The following is a 21,711-nucleotide window of genomic DNA, read 5'->3' on the forward strand; positions in this document are numbered from 1 at the left end:
GACTCTCGTCAGGAGGCCGAGCCCTAAAGCCCCCACAGCCTTTCCAGTCTCCCTCCCTCCCAGCTCTGACGGTGCCCTGCCGACCCCTTGGGTCGACAGCTCTCATGCCAGGAGCTTCCCTCCATCGCCCAGCGGCCCACCCAGCCAGCGCCCTGTGCCGGTGCTGACGGAGATGATCAGTGGGGAGGCGGGGAGGAGGGGAGTTCTCTCTCCATCCAAGTTGGAAATCAGGTCAGGGGGAGGAGATTGTGGTGCTGCATCACTAGCTGGGGGTTTTCTCCCCCCATCCCCCACCCACCCCCTTCCTCCCTCCCTACCCCTGCTCCCACCTCCCAGCTCACTAAATTATGGCAAACCCTCCCTTAATTGTTGCTGGGAATGCAGAAAATGAGCTACCCTGTTCCCAGCTGCTGATTAAGAAGCAGAGCCGTGTTCTCCAGGCCCAGATGAAGAGTTTCATTGCTTTGTGGGCAAAAAGTGTGTGTGTGTGTGTGTGTGTGTGTGTGTGCATGCACATGCACATGCGCATATGCACATGCCCGCACCTGTGCAGATAAGTGTTTTTCCTTTAAAACATATCTCATGGGGTGCAGGGAGTCTTTGGCCTGGTGGTCCCTGTGGTCCTCACTGCTCCACCAGCCCTTGAGAACAGAGTTTAGCCAGAAACAGACTACATACCCCTAATCTGCTCCAATGTTTTGCTACCGCCTTTTTCTTTCAGCCCTAAACTTCCCCCCAACACACAATTTTCAAGGAAAAGGGAGGGAAGGGAAGGGGGTGGGCCCCCCAAATGCAAGGAGGGAGCCCAGGTTTCCTGCAGGGTGGGGGTGAGATCCAGACCCCGGAAATGGACTGGGAATTGAAGTATTTTATGTCTTTGGCTTTTTCCTTTGTGGTCAGTCCTCCCAGAGGATGGAGCCAGTGAATGGAGCCAGTGACTGTAGCATCTCTGCTGCTTGTCCAGGGAGGAAGGAGCTGGAAGGCTCCTATGTCAATCAGTCAAATTTACTGAGCACTTCCTATGTGGAGGGCACGTTGCTAAGCATTTGGGAGAGTACAAACAATAGTATAACAGACACATTCCTTGGCCACAGTGAGCTTGCAGTCTAGAGGGGAAGATAGACATTAATATAAAAAATAAATTAGGGATATGTACTTAAGTGCTGTGAGGCTCGGGTGGGGGTGGTGAATAAAGGAAGAAAGTCAGGGCAAGGGAGTGGGAAAAGAAAAAATGAGGGCTTAGATAGGGAAGGCCTCTTGGAGAAGATGTACCTTCTATAAGGCTTTGAAGATGGAGAGAGTAATTGTCTGACAGATAAGAAGAGGGAGGGCATTCCTGGTCAGAGGCAGGATATGGGCAAGGGGTTGACGGCGAGATAAGACCAGATCGAGGTACAATGAGTAGTTTGGCATTAGAGTTGGCAAAGTGTTTGGGCTGGGTTGTAGTAGGAGAGCAGCGAGTTGAGGTAGGAGAGAGCAAGGTGATTGAGTTCTTTAAAGCCGATGGTAAGGAGTTTGTGTTTGATGTGGAGGGCAACCACTGGAGGTTCTTGAGGAGTGGGGAACCATGGACTGAACATTTCTGTAGAAAAATGATTGGAGCAGCAGAGTGAAGTATGAACTGGAGAGGGGAGAGACGGGAGGCAGGGAGGTCAGCGAGGAGGCTGATACAGTAATCAAGGCATCTCTACGTGCAGTTGGGTTACTGCTTCGGAGCGGGAGACTGGCCTGGTCGCTCAGGGTCAGTGGAGCCAGTTGTGTGTGGGCCAGATGCCTGGTTCATTAGCACTTCTGGCCGTGCCCTTGCTCCACTCCACTGCCTCCCAGACAGTCCTTTCTCCTCCCCACTGCGGTCTGTCTCCTGCCAAGGGTCGACAGAGCAGGACTGGGGAGCACCGACCCATAATCCCAGATTATTTCAGGGTAAAGCAAAGGCTGGCTCCAGGGCGATGATGACTGAGCGTTTTGTGACCCCATCACATTGGTCTGCCTGACCAGATGAGGAGGCAAACGCAAAACCACCACCCGGTTCTAATCCCGGCTCTGCCACTTGTCTGCTGTGTAACCCTGGATGAGTCACCTAACTTCTCTGTACCTCATTTACCTCATCTGTAAAATGGGGATTAAGACTGTGAGCCGCATGTGGTACACTGACTGTGTCCAACCTGCTTACCTTGTGTCTACCCCAGTATTTAGAACAGTGCCTGGCACATAGGAAGCTTTTAACAAATGCCATTAAAAAAAAAAACCCACCCACAACCGCCACCTTCCGCCTCCTCTTCCTCTATTGACTGTAGGGATGAGGATGTGGTCTTCCTCTCCTTGCCAGCTAGCCACCTCCTGCCCCCCGCCTCTCCCAGTAGTAGGCCGTCCCTGCCACATCCCTTCCCCGATCCCATCCCACAGGGCTACCCGACCTTGTCTGACTCACGAGCTGAAAAGCAGCTGAGAAGGTGGAAGGGGAAGAGCTTGTGGATGAGTCTGTATTCATAAATGGCTAAAATAAAGCCCACTCATCAGAACGTGGCTCCGAGGCTCACATGGGCACTGTGGCCGACTTACGCGTTGGGGCCCGGGTAGATCCGTGGTGACCACCTTCCCCGTTAGGTTGTAACTTCTTGTGAGCAGGGAATGAACGTGCCCACTTGTGTGTTGTATTTCTTCCCAAACTGAGTAGAATTCATTGCCCCCAGCGGGGGTGCTTACTAAGTCTGTTGCTCCTACCTCTCTCCAGAATAGGCCCTGGGTGGTTTGGTGTAACCGATCCAACCCGGCTGTCTGTTTCAGGCGGGCCCCTGGCTCTGTGCCTTCTTTGGGCTTGTTTGGCATCACCTTCCTGGCCAAGGGCCCGGATCTCAGCCTGGCGGGGTGACCGGAAGTATCCCCGCCATCTGGATCTGCTTTCCAGGGCCACCCATCCTTGCTGTTGGCTCCAGGCCTGTTGCAGCTCAACAGACCCTGGGGGCCTTTTCTGCCAAGTTCTCCGGCGCCCTTCTGGACACCATTTGGGGCTCTACTGCAGGCTCAGATCACCCCTCGGGTGCCAAGCAAGACCTGAGTTCTCATGGGGAGCCCTGGAACCCCCCTTCTCGGTCAAAAGCAGCCCTTTCCTTCTGGGCATCCCCAGCCGGTGAGGGACAAGCCTGCTGCATTTGGGAGGGGGATCTTAGGGGAGGTTTACTTGTGTGTGTCGTGGGGTGGTGGTGAGTGTCCGGCTGTTCGGGTGGGAGTTCTCAGCCACCAGCCCCGGTCCCAGTCGCTGACCATCTCCCCTGCCCTTCCTTCTCTGTCGCCCCTCTGCAGATGATGTGCTGACTAAAGATGCAGGCGAGTGCGTGATCTGCCTGGAGGAGCTGCTGCAGGGGGACACAATAGCCAGGCTGCCCTGCCTGTGCATTTATCACAAAAGGTACAGAGGCAGGAGATTGGGGAAGGCCAGCTGGGAGACCCTGTCCTTCCCCCCCCCTCATTTTCCTCCATTCCTTCTTCCTTCTTCCCACCTCCCCAGACCCCTCCCCCATGTGCCAAAGGACCCATGTTCAGATTCCCCTAAGTTTGCGAGACCTCCTCCCATCCACTTCAGGGAGGATTACATCCCAGGGAGAGGGCTGGAATCGGGACAGGATGGGCATGCTCGAGGCAAGGAAGAAGCTCTCCCAGTCAACCATTGGGCAAAGGGCTGGGAGAAGAGCGTTCTGGGGAGAGGAGGTGAATTCCATTGGGGTTTGGTTCTGGCTTGCCTTCCTGGATCAGGGTCAGTGAGGGGCGGGCCCTCTGCCTGGCTTGCACACTTATTAACGGGTTTGTTTGACCACGGGGACTCTGGGCTTTGGTGAGCTCAAGATCACAGCTGCCTAGCTGTTTCTCCAGCCTCCATTCTGATGTCAGGCCCTTGCCACCCTGTTCTCTCCCCACCCGGTCCCCAGAGGGAACTGAGCACTAAGATGTGGTTGTCCTAAGCTGTTAAGAATCCCTTATAGCATGATTTTCCCAGGAAACAGCAACTGCATCGGTAGAGTGCTTTCCCGCACCCTGAGAGGGACCCTGGCTGACAGTAATACCCCCCCAACTTCTGCAACAGTCACCAGGTGCCATTCTGAGAGGGGCGAGTTTCTCCCCTAGACAAGGGAGGAGGCTTGCTCTTGTTTCCAGCTGGGAAGAAGATCCCTCCCCCCCCAGAACCTCAGAGCCTCAGCTGGGCAGACGCAGTGTTCCCCTCCATGTGGGAGCCGCCTGCTCACTTCCCCAAGCCTGCGTGGAGGCCAGGAGCCTCTGTCCTCACGCCCCAAGAGCTGCCTCCTCTATCCCTCGAGAGGCTCTTCCTGGGCCCGAGGGATCGGCCAATCAAGAGCAGTCACCGAGCCCCTTCTGGGTGCAGAGCACTGTACTGAGCGCTCGGGAGAGTACCACAAGGTAGCCGACCTGATCCCAGCCGTCCGGGAGTTTACAGGAGTAACCTGGTGAAAGCGATGGCTACCTAGTGGGTAGGCGAAGCAGCGTGGCACAGTGGAAAGAGCACAGGCCTGGGAGTCAGAGGACCCGGATTCTAATCCCAGCTCTGCTCCTTAGCTGCTGTGTGACTTTGAGCAAGCCACTTAACTTCTCTGTGCCTCAGTTCCCTCATCTGCAAAATGGTGATTCAATACCTGTTCTCCCTCCTACTTGCCAGCCCCATGTGGAAGCTGATTATGTCGTATCTACCCCAGGGCTTACTATACAGTGGTTGGCACATAGTAAATGTTTAACAAATACCAAAATTATCATTATTATTATTAGGCGGGTTTTGGTCAGCTGGGATCAGAGCCTAAGCACCCCCCACACCTCCCACTTCCCAGGAGGCTGCAAGAGCCAGACCTGGAGGCAGCACACTCTGCGGTCAGGGCTGCCAGTCCCATCTCTCCCAGGGCCAGTAGTAAGAGCCAGGTGGAGAGGGCCTCTGAGGGAGGGACGGACCGGCTGGCGGCTCCGTAGAACTGACTCGCTCCTGCTGCTCCAGACTGGGACCAAGCCACTTGCCACGCTCGTTCTCCTAAGCAAGCCTCACAGCAGAGCTGGGGATCAGGGCCTCTTCTCCCTCTTTTCCTGTCTAGCCCCACGCCACTGAGAGCACTCTATTCCCAGCAGAGCAGAAATCCATGCCCCTGTGAGGCCTCAGGCAACCAGGTGCCTGGTGGACTTTGAATCGAAATTCTAGGTCCTCAAAACCCATTTCATTTAAAGCCCTTTGCTTTTAGAATTAGCAGAAGTATTTCCGGGTGATGTCATTGCATCTGCTGTTGTCTTTCCCCTCGCTCTGTGGCAAGCTGGGGAGGTGGAGAGGAAGGTCTCCTGACCAATACACAACTCCTCTCCCCTATCTTTCACCACCCCCTTACTCCTTCTGCTTCAAGAAAGTTGATCTCAGGGTGGTCAGTAGAGTCCAAAGGTGCCTTGGGGTTGGCCTGGGCTCCCCGGAGCTGGGACCTCATTAGTGGGTTGACTTGGCCTCCTGCTCGGTCCTCTTCCTGCCCTCTCTGTCCCATCGTGTGCCCCTGAGGGAGGCTGAGGCAGGGAGAGGTGGTCATCTCCCTCTCCTAACACTGGGCAGGCTGATGGAGGGAGGGTCCTCACTGAACCGTGGCTGGCCTGGCCCTTGACATGCGTAACTAGATGGCAGAAGAAGGGTCTTCTTTGGGCCTTGACCAGGCTGTCAGAGGGAGGATTCCCAGTGGGCCATGGCTGGGCTCAGAGCGGACTCAGGGATTACAGCAGCCTCCAGGCTGGAGTCAGAGACAGACCAGGAAGATCGGAGGGGAAAATGGGATCGTAGTGAAAAATCCCAAGGGGATGACAGTAGCCCATTGAGCTGCCTGGTTCCTGCCTCAGAAATTTCTTGGCGGCGGTATCTCTCTGGGCTCGGAAGCTGGGGAGAAGAGGAAATGGGCCCATTGATTATAAGCACCAACCCTGTGCTCTTTCTCTCCCCAGCTGTATAGATTCGTGGTTTGAAGTGAACAGATCTTGCCCTGAGCACCCTTCGGATTGACCTGCTGGACAATGCTCGCTCACTCCTCTCCAAGGTGAGGTACCCAGAAAGCCCCTAAATGCAGACCAGAAGTGAACTCTTCCCAAAAAAGAGAGGGGCAGAGCCCCCGGCTTGCTAGTTCTGCTCTGGGGGAATCCTGAGAGCCTTGTGGGGAGAAGGGAGCTCGTGGCCCTGTCTCCCTGCAACATTTGTCCGTGACCTTTGGTTGGGATGGGTCAACACAAGCTGCCACAGGCTGTTGCACAGTTTCCTGTGTCCATCCTCAGCCCTTCAGGAACTCTGCTGACCTCTTCAGTTTGTGGGCAATCTCTCCCTCCGACGTCCTCACCCCCTCCCTAATTCCCTCCACCGCGGGCCTGCTGGTGGCTGGCCTGCAGTCTGACGTCTTCTTCTGTTTCCCTTTACAGCCCCTGCACTTCCTCTTCTCTCGTCCCGCTCCTCTCTTTGCAAGCCCAGGCTGGAGCAGTCAGGCACTCTAGGACTCTTGGCCGTGGACTGCGTTGCCCCCCCGAGTGTCTCGCTTACTGGGGAGTGGAGCCAGCTGACTCAGAGATGGGGCGGGAGGGTGTCCGGCCCCGGCCCCCTCAGGGGGGAGCGTGTAGGTTTGATCTTGCGTTTTCTTTTCCAGGGCACCTTGCTTTACTGCTGACCACCCTCTCCTCTCCCCCTCCCCACCTGTCCCCACCTGTCCCTACAGAGTTCTGGGCTGACGTTTTCTCTATTTTTGCAAGAACGAAAGAAACCCCCCACCAAAACTGAAACCTTTGAATCCACTCCAACTCCTGTCATCGATGGCTCCGTTGGATTTTTTTTTTTTTTTGGTCTCATTGCTTTGGTTCTTGGTTTTTTATTATTTATCTCAAACCACCCCAGAAGAGATGATGTAAGAAAATTCAGGGACATTGGCTCTTTCTACCTTCACCTAAAAGACTGATGACATGGGGAGAGGAGAAGAAGAAGTGAGCAAAGGAGCCAGAGAGAGAGAGTGAGGGGGAGAGGGAGCAAGCGAGCTGGAAGGGAGAGCAAAGCTGGATGGGCCTCCTGGAATCCCGTCTTGATGTTTGGCTTCGGGAACAGCCCCCCCTCCTCCCACCCCCTTCCCCAGACGGTGGCAGCAGTCAGACTGGCCCCTGCCTGGGCTGCAGCGGGACGGAGCCAACCCCCGGCTTTCCGGCCAGACGGAGCGCAACGTATTTATTCCAGTCCACAAAAGGAAACAACCTTGCTCGGCGGGCGGGCGCCGGACACACGCAGGCCACGCTCCCGCACTGACGTCCAAGAGGATCGTTCCCCTTGGCGGACCGGACCCCAAACTGAATGAGGAGGAACTTGAGAGAAGAAGAAAAAAAAATTTAAAAAAAGCAACTGCAATCTCACCCCCGAGGAGGGAAAGGGCATTTTCTTTTCGCGTTTGAAAGGCATTGTGGGTCTGTCTTTAAAAGTGTTTACAAAAAAAGTCTAGTGTCGACTGGTGTTTTCCTGGTGATGTTTACAGATTGCTGTTTGCCCCCACCCCCCCCACCCTGCCTCTGGCTATAACCACTCAGGCCCTGAGCTTAGGCGCCACGCCTCTCCCGCCCAGCCCCCCTCAGCGGGCAGACGGGCTGGTGAAACCGCTCGGGCGATTTCCATCTTGTGTTTTAGTTTTGCACTTTCCTCACGTCCCATCTCCAAATTGCCAAAAGACAACCCTTTGGACTCCTCCCTCCCTTCCTTCCGGTCCTCTTTTTCCTCTCCCTTCTCCGGCCCCCTCCTCTATCCCCATTTCTTCTCCTCTCTGCCCTCCCCATTTCGGTCTTCAGTACAGTTCCGAGGATCCAACAATCACAAGTGTCCTGCGAAGATGCCTGAACATTTTTTCTTAGACCCTTGTGGATTTTTTTTTTCCAGAAAACTTAAAAAAAAAAAGATGAAAAAAAGAGGTCCAGCCAACCCGTTTTCAGGCGCACGCTCCGTTTGAGAACATTTTAGCCATTGAAGTTCATATGTGGCATCTGCCCATGCAAGATAGGGTTCTGTATTTATATATTAAAAAAAAACCAAAAAACTGAAAACATAAAAATTGTTCAAAGCTTGGGGAAAAAAGCTTTCTTCATTAGTCAAGGTGTTTTGATATGGTATTAAAAATAATGTTCAATAACAGGTGTCGGTGTGATTTTATTTTCATGGGGTTTTGCTTGGGCAAGAAGGGCCTAGGCCCTGTGGGGTGGTGAGGGGTGAGTGGGTCCCGCTGCTGCCTGGGGCAAGGCCTGAGGCAGGCTTGACCTGTTATGTCTCCATTATCCTCCTAGGACCCCTGAGCTGGAGGGAAAGGGGACGGTGCCACTGGTCCTAACTCTGCCAACTCGGATGGTGCTGGTCTCCACCGCCCAGTTGCACCCTGTAGAACAGGAAGGATGTACCAGGAAGAGCCCCAGAACCCAGCTGGGTGCCCGGGCTCCCGCTGCCGGCCCCCGTTGCCTCATATAGCAGCACCACGACAGCCAGAAACCGGGCACCCGCATCGAGAGCTTCTCGGGATGCGGTGGGCAAGGCTGACGAGGCAGACTGTGCGGGGTTTGAGCTCAAGCAGAGCCCGCCGGCTGGCTGGTTTTGGATCCCTTCCCAACCCTGTGTGCTCGGCCCAGGGCCCCGGCCCCTACTGCTGCCGCTCCTGGCTTCCTCCCTTTCTCCCCGCCTTTCCCTGTTGTGCTAAACCATTTGCATCTCAAGTGCTGACTCACGGGGCTGCTGCTCCAGTGCACAAATCCACTGGACTTTGCTCTCTCCGGGGGCTGAGGGCTGTGGAGAGAGAGGCAAATCACATTCACCACGTTGGGCTAAGGCATCGTGTTCTCAAGGAAGGTGGCCCTTCTTAAGACCAAAACTGCCAGGATCAGGGAAGGGGCCGCTTACCTGGCTTTCGGCACCCGAGCTGGGCTGGTCGGGTGGGCTGGCAGAGAGGCATCTATGAGAAAGGCCAATGCTTGTTGCTGGGAGCATCCTCTTTTAGCAGTTCCCAGTCGGTTTCTCCTTCACCCTCCAGGCTCACCCCCACCCAGTGGAGCTGACGGGACTGTTTTGAAAACGCTAATTGCAAGAGGGTTTTATTCCTCCATTGTCACACTTAGTGCCCCATAAACTGGTCCTTAATCATTCCTATTCGGAAGCCCCTGTCCAGAGTGGAGGAAAGGGGATGGGGGCAGCCACAGGACAAGCCCCCATCCCCACTATGCCTAGGACCTGGGTTCTAATCTCAGCTCCGTCCCTTGTCTGCTGTGTGACTTTGGGCAAGTCACTTCTCTGTGCCTCAGTTACCCCCCTCTGCAAAATGGGGATTAAGACTGTGAGCCCCCAGAAGTCCAACCTGAATAGCTTGTATCCCAGCAATTAGTACAGTACTTGGCCCATGATAAGTGCTTAACAAATACCACAAAAAAAAAAAAAAAAAAGGAAGTGCCTGTGCAGTGTTTTTTTTGGTAATTTAAGTGCTAACTGCTTCCCGGTTGCCCATTGTGGTTGAGCTCTGTAGCCTCAGCTGCCCCCACGTGGAACGAGTGGGCTGAGCTGCAGTGAGGGGGTGGGGAGAAGGAACCCAGAGGCTTCGTGTTGAAGGCCGGCAGCCCAGACTGCATGGGGCCGCGGAGCTCTGGGGACCAGCCTGTGTCTCTGCCGTCCAGCGGCAGTGTCAGCTGCCTGTGTGGGGGCGTCTGGACGTCTGGCAGCGACGCGTGTGTCATTCTGAGTGAGCAGGCAGCTCCTAACCTCGCCTGCCAGCCACACCCCCGGTTCCAGCTTTACTTCCCCACACGGGACGGGGCAGCGTGTGAACGGCTGCAGACAAGGTTCCCAGCCTGACCACCGCTCAGCCACCCACCGCCGGCACCGAGGCCATGGCCAGATGGGGCAGGATCCCCAGAGACAGGGCTAAACCTCAGACCTGCTCTCTGCCGCTGCCTCAGCCCCAGCCAAAGAGCACTGAGGCTAGTGGATGGGCAGGTGGGCTTGGGCGGCCAGGGGAGGTGACACTCCGACACAGAGCTCCCACCTGCTGTGGGCCAGAAGTGGGCCACAGGTTTACCTACCTGACTTCCTTCCAGGCCCATGACCACTTCCAGTAGCCTGGTGCGGAACCCGGATCCAGCTTCAGGCAGGAGACAGGACCTGGACTGGGAGGATTGCTGAGGCACTGGGCCCCTCAGGTTGCAGAAACTGGCAGACAAGAGTCCCTGGCTGCTGGGAGCAGGGTTTGGGGAGCGGCTGATTTTCCAGGACTCTCCCCAGATTCCCCTCAGCCCCTCAGAGTCCACAGAGCCTCCCTGAGCCTGGAGGGGAGGATGCTGGACCTGGGGCTGAGGGTTCACACTTAAGGGATGGGTGGGGATTCGGGTGACTGGAGGCTGGGCCGGGCCTGACCGGGTTGCAGGAGAGAGGTGGGTGTCTGTGTCTGCGGCAGTTGAGTGGCAGACGCAGCTCAGGATTCCAGAAGGGGGTGGTCTTCTGAAGACAGGAGGGGGGTTGGGGAGCCAGCCAAGGACAGAGCTGGAGCAGGGCTGGGAAGGACAGGGTGGAACCCATGGGCCAGGCCTCATGGGCACAAACAGCGCTCAGGCTCCCTATAGAACCCGGGGGACCCCTAAGCAAATACCTGTTCTGATTGTCGGGTAACCCTGCATTATGAGGAAGAAGGAGGTGATGAGAGCAGAGAGGGGAGGGGGGTGATTCCACCCAGAGGTGGAGGCGGTGACCAAGAGTGCTCCCGAGAAAAGGCTGATTAAAGGACTTTCCTCAAGAGGACTTTTTGGAGGGAAGATGCAGGTTCTAATAACAGGGGGCTGGACTGAATGAGCCCTTGCAGTCCCCTTCCGGTCCCAAAATTGACCAATCTATGGAACGCAGAACAACACTCGTTTTATTCTGGTACGTTCGGTCTGTCGGGGAACGAGGTGGGAGTGCTGGTTCATCCTGGTTGGGAGCCCTGGGCAGCGGCAGAAGGGTCCCCGAGGACTCTTCCTGCTCCGGCCCCTCCAGACTATCAAAAGGGCCTGGGTCGGGAGCAGAGAGGACAGAGGCAGAAGCTCTCTGGAGCAGCCCAGGAGTGGCCTCAGAGCACCTTGCCAGGGTTCATGATGTTCTTAGGGTCCAACGCCACCTTCAGCAGCCCCATGACCTCGATGCCCACGTGGCCGACCTCCTCCTGCAGGAGCTGGCGCTTGCCCAGGCCGATGCCGTGCTCCCCAGTGCAGGTCCCTCCGAGGGCCAGGGCTCGCCTGGGCACAGAGAAGATACACACTCAGTGAGGGTAGGTGGGTAGGCAGCTGCTGGATGCTAGGATGAGGCCTTCTTCTAATCCCTCAGTTGCTCAGGGAGAGCAGGCACCAGGGGCCCTGGGAGTGGCTTGTGATCGGGGAGACCTAGGACCCAGAGGCTGAAGCCCACCCTGACCCCTCCCAGGCTCCTCTGGACCACGGGCCTGGCCTTGGGACAGGCGAGGGTTGGGGATGAGTGAGAAGGGGACCCTCAGCCTCCTCAAGCCTGGAGGCCCTGGAAGGAGTAGGTAGTTTCCACATCTCATACCTGCCCAGCTGCTCCACGAACCTTTGGACCCTGCGGCCCTCGTCTGCGTCCTCGGGGTCAAACACCATGATGCAATGGAAGTTCCCATCTCCCACGTGCCCAGCGATGGGGCCTGAGGAGAAGACTCACAGTCAGTCCCCACCAACTCTGTGCTCCCTGCCTCCCTCGCAGGGCTCCCTGCCCAACATATCGGCCTCCCCCTTCTGCTCTCCACCCCGGGGCCCCGCACAGCCCCTGCCTAGTCCCTGGGGTCAGGACCCTCTCGATCCTGCTGTCAGACTGCAGTCTCCAGGGCTCCCAAGTTCTCTGGATGGTTGGGGGCTGTGAGGGCGTGGGGAGCTGGGAGGGGGGCAGACCTGTGAGTCCAGATGTCCTCAGATCTTCCTTGGCCTGCACCAGGATTTCCGGGAGCCGCGAGATGGGGACACAGACGTCCGTGGAGTAACCCTGGGAGCCCGATGGAGGTGAGTCAGCAAAGCAGCAAGCCATTCTTCTCTGCTCAGCCCCCTGCTGAACCCTTAAAGAAACTTGGGGTGCCCAGGGAGGGGTCTACTTCAGGAGGTACCAAGCCCGACTCCTAGGGCTGCCCCGTGATCCCTGGAGGGGACCCAGGTCTCAGAAGGGGTGGGGATTGCCCCCGGACAGTGCCAGGGGCGAGGGCAGGGCAGGGTTGACCCTCACTCCCACCCCTCTCTCCAGTGGCCAGGACTCCCTCCCCCAGGCCCTCTCCCAAGTGACTGCCCTCTGGCAAGCCCAGCCCAGACTCACCCTGCAGCCGGGGCGGAGGGCCAGGGCTGCGTACCAGGCGTTGTGGCGGGCGGCCCAGAGCCGGCTTCGCTCTTCGGGCTCCCTGGACCAAGCGAAGTCCGAGCCGCCGTTCAGCCTGGTGATCTCCTCTGTGGGACCGAGCCGGGTCAGCCTTCCTCTGACCATCCCCCCTCCTCCCCTTTCAGCTGGGAAACTCTCTTCAGCCCAACTCCTGCCTCTCAGTAGTCCATTCCCTTCACCTTCTTCTCCTCCTCCCCCACTCAGGCTTGCCCAGAGCTATGCTCCTCAGCATTTGTGCCCTCAGCCTGCTCGTCCCCATCTCTCTCCTTCTCAGGATTCACTCCCAGAACCGAGGGGAGACCCATCCCCACAGAGAAAGCAGAGACATAGACCCAATCAGGCCTAACAGGAGGCCTGGGGCCCAGTTCAGCCCACTGCCATACCTCCAGGCCAGTAAGACCCAAGGAACAACCACGGCCAGAGACCCGAGGACTGACCAGATTGGGAATGGTCCACTGGGTCTGACCACGTGGCAGCGGGCCGTCCCGAGAGCCCTCTGGTCCCGGGTCTCAACCCAAGCTAAACCAATACAGCCCAAGGCATCTGTGGGCCAAGCTCAAAACACCTTTCGTCGCCTGGGCACCATCCCACCGCCTCTGCAGAGGAAGGTTGCGGCTCTTGGCTGCGCTGATGGGGGTGCGGTCCTCTCCTCCTCCCAGTCCGCCCAACACCCTGACCCCGCAGTCGCGGGCCTACGGCTCTCGTACCTGTACTTCGGACCTGCTCCTGCAGGCCCTGCTGGGAGCCATGGAACTCCAGGAAGAGGGTAGGGGCCACGGGATAGTTCAGGCCGCTGTGTCGGTTGCAGGCATCAATCATGACATCATCTAAGAACTCTGGGGTGGTTGGGACGGGGGAGGCAGAGAGGAGAAAGTGGGGGTCAGTTCCCTGAAGCCTCCGACTGTGAGGGCAGAATCTTCCTGCTTCCCCATCGCCTGTGCAGCAGCAGCACAACTCCCTCCTCATCCCTGGCCACTCCTCACCGATGCGGGCCACCGGAATCCCAGACTGGAGGACTTGCACGGTGCTGTCCACTGCCGCCTGGGCGCTCGGAAAAGAGCAGACCGCGGCGATGGTGGACTCGGGGATGCCGTGGAGCCGCAACGTGGCCTTGGTGATCAGTCCCAGGGTCCCCTCGGAGCCCACAAACAGACCCGTCAGGTGGTAGCCGGCAGCACTTTTCCTGGACCGGGGAAGAGGCTGGAGTCAGAGATGCTGAGTGGGAGAGGTTGGGGGCAAAAGAACAAGGTGCCCATGAGGCCCCGCAGCAATCCCTGGCCCCCAGCCTGGACTCTCTGATGCCCTGCCCCCGGCTGCTGCCTTGTTCCACGTGGCCTTCCCTTTCTCTCTGAATTAGGACTGTTAGAAAGTGATGGGAGGACATGGCCCCTGGGCTTTCAGAAGCGGAGCCTGCCCGCTAGCTAGGTTGCTAGGCAGGCTGTGGGGACTCTTGAACCCACTCCCCTGCTCCCCTTGACCACTGGCCTCCCGGCTCCCCTGCCCCTCCCCACCGCCCCTCACCGGAAGTGGCGGCCCTGGCCGGCTGTGTGCAGGACGCGCCCGTCGGGCAGCACCACCTCCAGGTTGAGGACGTTCTCCCGCATGGTCCCGTACCGCACCGCGTTGGTGCCCGAGGCACTCGTGGCCGCCATGCCGCACAGGGAAGCGTCGGCTCCGGGGTCTGCCGAGGCACAAAGCAAGTGGTTTTGGGGGAAGTAGATAGCAGTAGAGGGGCTGAGAGGTGCCACAGGGTGGCTGCAGCGGCCCACAGCAGGAAGCAAGGCACCCCGACGGGCTGAGACTAAGAGGGACCTGGTTGGGCCCTGAGGTAACGGCCAGTTCCGGGTCCACAGAGGGTGGGGCGAGGCGAGGAGATGAAGATAAGGCATGGAGAGTTGGGGGAGAAGCATGCCGGTTAAGATCCGGTGGGAAGTGGGACCAGACACCCAAAACCCCTCTAGTCCCAGCACCCCCCACCCCCAGAGCCATACCAACAGGGAACCAGAGGCCTTTGTCCCGCAGGTATGAGTTGAGGGCTTTGCGGGTGACGCCGGGCTCCACGGTCACTGAGAAATCTTCGGAGTTCAGCTCGAGGATGCGGTCCATGCGTGTCAGGTTGAAGCAGACACCACCCTGGTGGGGCAGGCAGGAAGGCAGATGCCTAGGGCTGCCCATCCAGAACAGCCCACCCAGGGCCATTCCCGGGATTCCTGTTTCAGACAGCCAGAACCGGCGGCCCTGGTCTGGAGAATCGTCCCCTCTCGCTACATCCAGCCCACCGAGGAATAGCAGGAAACCAAAGGGGTCTTTGTCGACTTGGGTCAGGACAAGCCCAGACCACAGTAGTGACCACAGCTCCAAAAGCCAGAAAGAAGACCCTTCACCCACTGCATCCACTCCCACCAGGCCCACCCACCCATCCTACCCTCACGGCACTGACGCCTCCCTCGAGGCCCGTGCCGGTGCCGAAGGGGATGATCGGAACGTCACAGCCAGAGCACAGTCCAGCCAACTGGCTGACCTGTTCCACATTCTGCGGCCAGACCACCACATCTGGGGGGCTGCATCTGTTGGGAAAACATGAGGCTGGAGGAGTTGGGCCTTTTTTTATGGTATTCATTAAGCGGTCATTTACTATATGTCAAGCACTGTTCTAAGCACTGGGGGAGGTACAAGTTAATGAGGTTGGACACAATCTCTGTCCCACATGGGGCTCCCAGGCTAAGCTCACCACCCTCATCCCCGAAGAGAGCTCTTGATAGATCTCAAGCCTCCAGGTAATAGCCAAAATGGCAGAGGAATTTAGTAAATACTACGTGCCAAGCACTCCAAGTGCTTAGTACAGTGCTCTGCACATAGTAAGCGCTCAATAAATACTATTGAATGAATGAATGAATGGAGTGGTTACAAGATAATCTGATCCAACACAGTCTATCTCCAACAGAGGGCTCCTGGCCTAAGAGGGAAAGAGAACAAGTACTTTATCGCCATTTTACAGACGAGGAAACTGAGGAAAAGAGAAGTAAAGGGATTTCCCTAAGGTCACTCAGGAGACGAGTGGCAGAGCCAGAACTAGAACCCGGGTCTCCTGACTCCCAGGCCTGTGCTCTTTCCACTAGGCCATGCTGCCCACAGAGGGCAAGGGCAGGGGTTAAGCTCTCTGCCCACCTCAGCAGTTCTCTGGGAATAACACCACAACCAGCTACCAAGATCTGAGTCCAGATGGAAACGGGTAAAACCCCACGCCAAGGCTTGGACCCAAATCCTGGGGCAAGGTGGGGAGGGCTGCAGGGGTGCAACCAGGCTCCCTGCCCCTCTGGCCCTCAGCTTCCCCTCCCTCAAAATTGGAAGGCAAAGCAGGACCCTGAGGATGGGGGGAGGGCACTCTCACAGGACTTCCTGAGACGTTTTGAGGTGTGGGTGCAGAGGGATATGAAGACAATTTAGTCTCAGGGAATGGGAGATGAGGAGGCAGGGGTGTCATCACTACAAGGCTCCTAATTCTCCTGAAAAGCTGAAGCTCGGAGCGGAGAAGGGACCCAGGGAACAAGGGCTCGGGAAGCCAGGAATGGGGGCAAAACTAGGACCAGAAGCCACGAGTCCTGATCCCAGCTACTGAGTCTGTACTTCCTGCTCAGGTCCAAGGCCTCTCTGACCCCACTGTTTTCTAGTAACCTCGGTGGGGTGGCGACCCAGAATCCTCTCGTCCCCACTCTGATACCTGTGCATGGATTCATCGTGGCCGTGCTGCTCCCGGACAGCGGTTGCCGTGGACACGTTAGCGCTTCCTACCACCTTCTTCAGGGCTTCTATGAGGTCTCCGTTCACCTGGGTCTGGGGAATTTAGCACATCAGAAGGGCAGAGCCTGGGATGGGGTCAGCCACCCCCTCTTCCCCAGCAGCCTCCCCCCCAGCCCTCAGAACAGTTTCCACGGAAGGAAGGACAAACTCTTGTGGATGGAGCCTTGTCAGAGGGGCCAGGACTCTGGATTCGACTCCAAACTTGGGCAAAGGGGCTTTGGGGTGCCAGTCGCCAATGATACCTCTCTCTCCCTTCCTCCCAAAACCTCTGTCTTCCTTGGTAGGGCTAGAAAATGAGCTCCTTCTAGTTGCTCTAGCTCCCCCTTTCCAAAGGGGTTGTGGCTTTCCTTCTCCAAGCCCCAATCCATCCACCATTGGTGTTTACTGAGGGCTTCCTGTGTGCAGAGCACTGCATGAAGCCCTTGGGAGAGGACAATACCACCCACCCTCCAGGTTTTTTCCAGTGTTTTAAGGTAGAGTGGGAGTGGGTCCCCTTCTCCCATCAGGACATAATGAAACCCCCTTTGGAGCAGCTGCTTCCCTACAATCAGCAGGGCCCCGCTCCAAGTGACTGGCGGGAGAGGATCTAGACAGCTACGGTGGCTGCTTCTGCTGCTCCTTTGCTGCCGTCGCCTCCTCCTCCCCTCACCCTTCTCGTTCCCCTCAGCCCTTCCGCCTCCTGCGTCCCCCAGAATCTGTAAGCCACCCCGACGAGAGCTCCAGCCCCCAACCTCTGCAGCTTCACCGTGTAGCGGTGGGCCCCCGTTAGAATGTGAGCTCCTTGTGTGCAGGGAACGTTTCACCTCTATCCTGTTCTTCCCCACAGCCTAGTACAATGCCAAGTGGGTGCTTGATAAGTACTACTCCTGCTACTGCATGAAGGGAAATGCAACTATGACATTCAGCCCTCTGGGCTGAGGTAGCCACATTCTCCACCCTCCCTGTTTCTGCCACTCCCTGCCTCAGGCTACCAGCTAATAATAATAATAATAATAATCATGGTATTTATTAAGCTCTTTCTATGTGTCAAGCTCTGTTCTAAGCGCTGGGGTAGATACAAGATCATCAGGTTGGACACAGTCCCTGTCCCACATGGGACTCACGTTTTAAAAACTTCCCATTTTACAGATGAGGTAACTGAGGCACAGAAAAGTGACTTGTCCAAGGGTAGGCAGCGGAAAAGTGGCAGAGCCTGGACTAGAATCCACATCCTTCCCAAGCCCGTGCTCTTACCCACTAGGCCATGCTTCTTCCTGGAAATGGAAATGGAACTGGAAATGCCAAGTCACCAACAGCTTCTATCCCAGGCCCCGCTCCCTGCTGTGCTACTTTCTTTTCCCATGGAGGTGGATCACTGGCCTGGGAAGCAGCTGGACATCCTCGATCAATCATATTTATCAAGCACTTACTGTGTGCAGAGCACTGTACTAAGCGATTGGGAGAGTACAGTATAACAGAGTTGATAGGCACATTCATGCTTTTGGGAAGAAACATTTGATCTAAGAACACCTGCAACCTGCAGCCATCCGGAACTGGTGTTTCCCAGAACAATAATTGGGGCTGAGCTTATTTTGGGGACTGGCTTCTCTCCCAGATTCTGGGCTATCTTGGGGCAGGGGGTGAGGTCCAGGCTGTCTTGGGGAGGAGAGATCTAAGCTGGAAACATAAACCATCACTCCCGGGCATCTTGGCAGACCCACAAATGTGGACAGAAAACTGGTTTGGGTTCTGAAATTAGTTATGAGTTCTCTAGGCGTTCTGGGACGACTGTACAGTTTAAATAATACCCTCTGCTCTCCCAAGCAAGAATTCAAGAAATAACACCAAGGAGCATTGTTTTTCTGCTTAAGATTGCTGCTGAGTCTTTTGCTCCTGCATTTTTCTTGACCAATAGCTTTAATTATCTCAATTACTCATCCGAAAACGGGTCTTTTTCCTTTCAACGCACGGTTGTGAAAGAGCGGGCCAATAATGTTGATGCCGAGTTTCGAAGATGGCATCCAACAACGTGGGAGAGGAGGCCTCATCTCTCACATTCCCGGGTCTTAAACAAATACCTTCGATCTTTCGTCCCCGAAATCAACCTGCAAGCTTTCCTTCCACTCTGAGGACCCAATACAAAAACAGTCTGGTTCTGTGGAGAATAACTAAGCCAAGGATGTTGGGTTTTGCCCTCATGACAAATTGCCAATTCCCATTAAAAGGCAAAAGCTTTATTCCAAAAGGCACTCCAACCGCTGGGAAGTTCCCTTGACTCCGATGCACATCACATTAATCTCCCTGGAAGATCTGAATTCCTTTTCAGTCACCCCTCCAGGCTTAGTTATTCTGAGGTGGTGCCCAAGCCCAGGTAGCCAGGTGAATTTTATTACTTGCCTGTTCACTTGGACAACCTATTTCAGTTTGCTTTTTTTCAAAATGGTATTTGTTAAGCACTTACTATGTGGCAGGCACGGTACTAAGTACTGCAACAGACACAAGATAGTCAAGTTGGGCACGGTCCGTGTCTCACATAGGGTTCGCAGCCTTAATCCCCCTTTTGCAGATGAGGGACACAGAAGTTAAGTGACCTGCTCAAGATCGCATGGCAGAAAAATGGCCGAGCCGCATTAGAACCCAGGTTCTCTGACTCCCAGGCCCGTCCTCCTTCACTAGGCCACGCTGCTTCAAATAGATCTCTTCCAGAAAGCCTTCTCTGACTACTCTCTGCTCTCCTCATTCTATTTCCCTCCCTAGTGCATCACCTATGCATTTACATCTGTACACCCTAGCCACTTTGGTACCCATCCTACCCCCACAGTGCTTCCGTAGACATCCTTAGTCAGTGCTCCCCTTACCTGTAATTAATTTCGGTGTCTTGTCTTTCCCGCTACTTTGTACGGTCCTTAAGAGTGGGGATCATGACTACTAACTCTCCCAGGTGCTTAGGTGTACAGGGCTCTGCACAAATCCAGGCTCGATAAAAACTATGGATTGATCGATGGTCTTGTGCTTGCTGACACTCTAGACTGTAAGATTGCTGTGGGCAGGGAATATATCTGTTATAGTGTACCCTCCCGAGCACTTAGAACAGTTCTCTGCACACAGTAAGCACTCAATGAATACTATTGACTGACTGACCCAATCAGAGTGAAAGGTTAATCAAGATGTCTTGGCTTTACCACCAGAATTCTCTTCAGTCCAGTATTTACCCCCAAAGCCCCACTCCTCTTTAAAGCCCAGTGCAAATGGGAGGTTCGATAAGCCTCCCTCCTTGCTGGCCTGTACCAACCCCAGCAACCGGGCTGCCCAGACCCCCATCTCCCATGGTATTTGTTAAATGCTTACTATGTGCCAGGCACTGGATTAAGCGCTGGGGTGTATACAAGAAAATTGAGTTGGACATAGCCACTGCCCCACGTGGGGCTCTCAATCTCAATCCTCATATTACAGCTGAGGTAACGGAGGCACAGAAAACTGAAGTGACTGGCCCAAGGTCACACGGCTGACAAGTGGCAGAGGTGGGACTAGAATCCGTGATCTTCTGACTCCCAGGCCCAAGCAGCGTGGCTCGGTGGAAAGAGCCAGGGCTTGGGAGTCAGAGGTCAGGGGTTCGAATCCCAGCTTTGCCACTTGGCAGCTGGGTGACTGTGGGCAAGTCACTTAACTTCTCTGTGCCTCAATTACCTCATCTGTAAAATGGGGATTAACTGTGAGCCTCACGTGGGACAACCTGATTACCCTGTATCTACCCCAGTGCTTAGAACAGTGCTCCGCACATAGTAGGCGCTTAACAAATACCAACATTATTATTATTATTATTACACCATGCCTCCCCGACTCTATCCTTCCCACGGTGGGATCGGGATCCCTCGCTGCTACACCTCCCTGCTTCTCACTCCCCCTTTAAAGGGGGCAAGAGAGGGAACGATTTGTTAAATGTTACTCGTTAAGCACTTACTATGTGCCAAGCACGGTTCTAAGCCGAGGTAGATATAAGTTGATCAGGTTGGGCACAGTGCCTGTCCCACATGGGGCTCACACTCTTAATCCCCATTTTTCAGATGAGGCGACCGAGGCCCAGAGAAGCAAAGTCACTTGCCTAAGCTCATCCAGGTGGTTCTGCCTCCCAGGCCCATGCTCTAGCCACCATTCACTCAATAGTATTTATTGAGCGCTTACTATGTGCAGAGCACTGTACTAAGTGCTTGGAACGTACAAGTCGGCAACAGATAGAGACAGTCCCTGCCCTTTGACGGGCTTAGTCTAATCACCCCCAGTCCACAGGCGAACCCCGAGTTCCTAGTGGGGTAACGGGCAGGCGAGGCCGCTCAATTTTCCAGAAGGAGATGGAGGCAGAAAGGTCCTCTCCCTGGGGCCCCCTAAGATCAGCATGGCTCAGTGAAAAGAGCCGGGGCTTGAGAGAGGTCATGGGTTCTAATCCCGGCTCCGCCGCGTGTCCGCTGTGTGACCTTGGGCAAGTCACTTATCTGGGCTTCAGTGACCTCCTCTGTAAAATGGGGATGAAGACTGTGAGCCCCACGTGGGACAACCTGATTGCCTTATATCTACCCCAGCGCTTAGAACAGTGCCTGGCACATAGGAAGCGCTGAACAGAGCCTGGGCTTCGGAGTCAGAGGTCATGGGTTCGATTCCCAGCTCTGCCACTTGTCAGCTGTGTGACCGTGGGCAAGTCACTTCACTCCTCTGTGCCTCAGTGACCTCATCTGTAAAATGGGGATTAATTGGGAGCCTCCCGGGGGACGACCCGATTCCCCTGTATCTCCCCCAGCGCTTAGAACAGTGCTCTGCACCTGGTAAGCGCTTAACAAATACCAACATTATTATTATCTGCCCTGGCCGGCGGTGACCTCTGACCCCAGGTGCCCCAGGACCCGTTGGCCGAAGGGTAGGGAGGCCTTACCTGCCGACCCCGAGGGTGGTAGCTCCTCCCCGGGCCGAGCCCCCGGCAGGCTCCGTGCAGCAGCTTGAGGGCCATTGGGGGGGGGCAAGGGTCAGGGTGGGGGGCACGGCGGACCGCGAGGGAGACTGAACAGCTGCCCACAGGGGTGGTCCGAAGCCGCCCAGAGGCTGCCGGGAGTCGCCTGGCACCCAGGCCATTGGCCAAACCGGGAGGGCAGGGGCCTGGAGGGAGGGAGGGGTCGGTTTAAGGCGGAGCGGCCTGTTAAGGTGGCTCGAAGGCAGGGATGGGAAACGAACATCCTCTCATTTATTCTTTCATTTCATTCATTGAGCGCTTACTATAATCATAATGTTGGTATTTGTTAAGCGCTCCCTATGTGCAGAGCACTGTTCTAAAGGCTGGGGTAGGTATCCCAGCTCGGCCGCTTGTCAGCTGTGTGACTTTGGGCAAGTCACTTCACTTCTCGGTGCCTCAGTTCCCTCATCTGTAAAATGGGGATTAAGACTGTGAGCCCCACGTGGGACAACCAGATTCCCCTGTGTCTAACCCAGCGCTTAGAACAGTGCTCGGCACATAGTAAGCGCTTAACAAATACCAA

General features: G+C 56.0%; 3 protein-coding genes across 8 annotated transcripts in view; 1 reads left to right on the forward strand and 2 right to left on the reverse strand.

Moving 5' to 3' along the window:
• Positions 1-8,165, forward strand: part of ZNRF1 (zinc and ring finger 1) — a 94,747-nt gene extending 86,582 nt beyond the window's left edge. The window contains exons 3-5 of one of the 3 annotated variants that reach the window (XM_029075251.1): positions 3,304-3,409; positions 5,968-6,059; positions 6,433-8,165. In XM_029075251.1, the coding sequence (XP_028931084.1) occupies positions 3,304-3,409; positions 5,968-6,025 (164 nt within the window). In that variant the 3' untranslated portion in view covers positions 6,026-6,059; positions 6,433-8,165. The remainder of the gene's footprint in view (positions 1-3,303; positions 3,410-5,967; positions 6,060-6,432) is intronic. The other 2 variants (XM_029075252.1, XM_029075253.1) reach the window with 2 other exon arrangements.
• Positions 8,163-10,805, reverse strand: LOC114815071. 3 transcript variants are annotated; one of them, XM_029075254.1, is made up of 4 exons: positions 10,090-10,805; positions 8,921-8,972; positions 8,749-8,806; positions 8,163-8,405 (listed from the first exon to the last, which is right to left on the reverse strand). In XM_029075254.1, exons 1-4 carry the CDS (start codon positions 10,594-10,596, stop codon positions 8,357-8,359), a joined length of 666 nt encoding a protein of 221 aa, XP_028931087.1. In that variant the 5' UTR covers positions 10,597-10,805; the 3' UTR covers positions 8,163-8,356. The 3 variants fall into 3 exon arrangements, with proteins under 3 accessions (XP_028931087.1, XP_028931088.1, XP_028931090.1); XM_029075255.1 differs by lacking the exon at positions 8,921-8,972; XM_029075257.1 differs by lacking the exon at positions 10,090-10,805 and having other exon boundaries at positions 8,921-9,235.
• Positions 10,806-10,893: 88 nt separating this feature from the next.
• LDHD (lactate dehydrogenase D) lies at positions 10,894-21,277 on the reverse strand. 2 transcript variants are annotated; one of them, XM_029075250.2, is made up of 11 exons: positions 21,114-21,277; positions 16,131-16,243; positions 14,835-14,976; positions 14,401-14,542; positions 13,931-14,090; positions 13,393-13,592; positions 13,117-13,245; positions 12,350-12,477; positions 11,938-12,028; positions 11,603-11,693; positions 10,894-11,274 (listed from the first exon to the last, which is right to left on the reverse strand). In XM_029075250.2, exons 1-11 carry the CDS (start codon positions 21,186-21,188, stop codon positions 11,109-11,111), a joined length of 1,437 nt encoding a protein of 478 aa, XP_028931083.1. In that variant the 5' UTR covers positions 21,189-21,277; the 3' UTR covers positions 10,894-11,108. The 2 variants fall into 2 exon arrangements, with proteins under 2 accessions (XP_028931083.1, XP_028931082.1); XM_029075249.2 differs by having other exon boundaries at positions 10,898-11,274; positions 11,582-11,693; positions 21,114-21,275.
• Between the last annotated feature and the right edge of the window lie 434 nt (positions 21,278-21,711).

This window comes from Ornithorhynchus anatinus, chromosome 11 (genome assembly GCF_004115215.2).
Source record: "Ornithorhynchus anatinus isolate Pmale09 chromosome 11, mOrnAna1.pri.v4, whole genome shotgun sequence".
NCBI lineage: Eukaryota > Metazoa > Chordata > Mammalia > Monotremata > Ornithorhynchidae > Ornithorhynchus > Ornithorhynchus anatinus.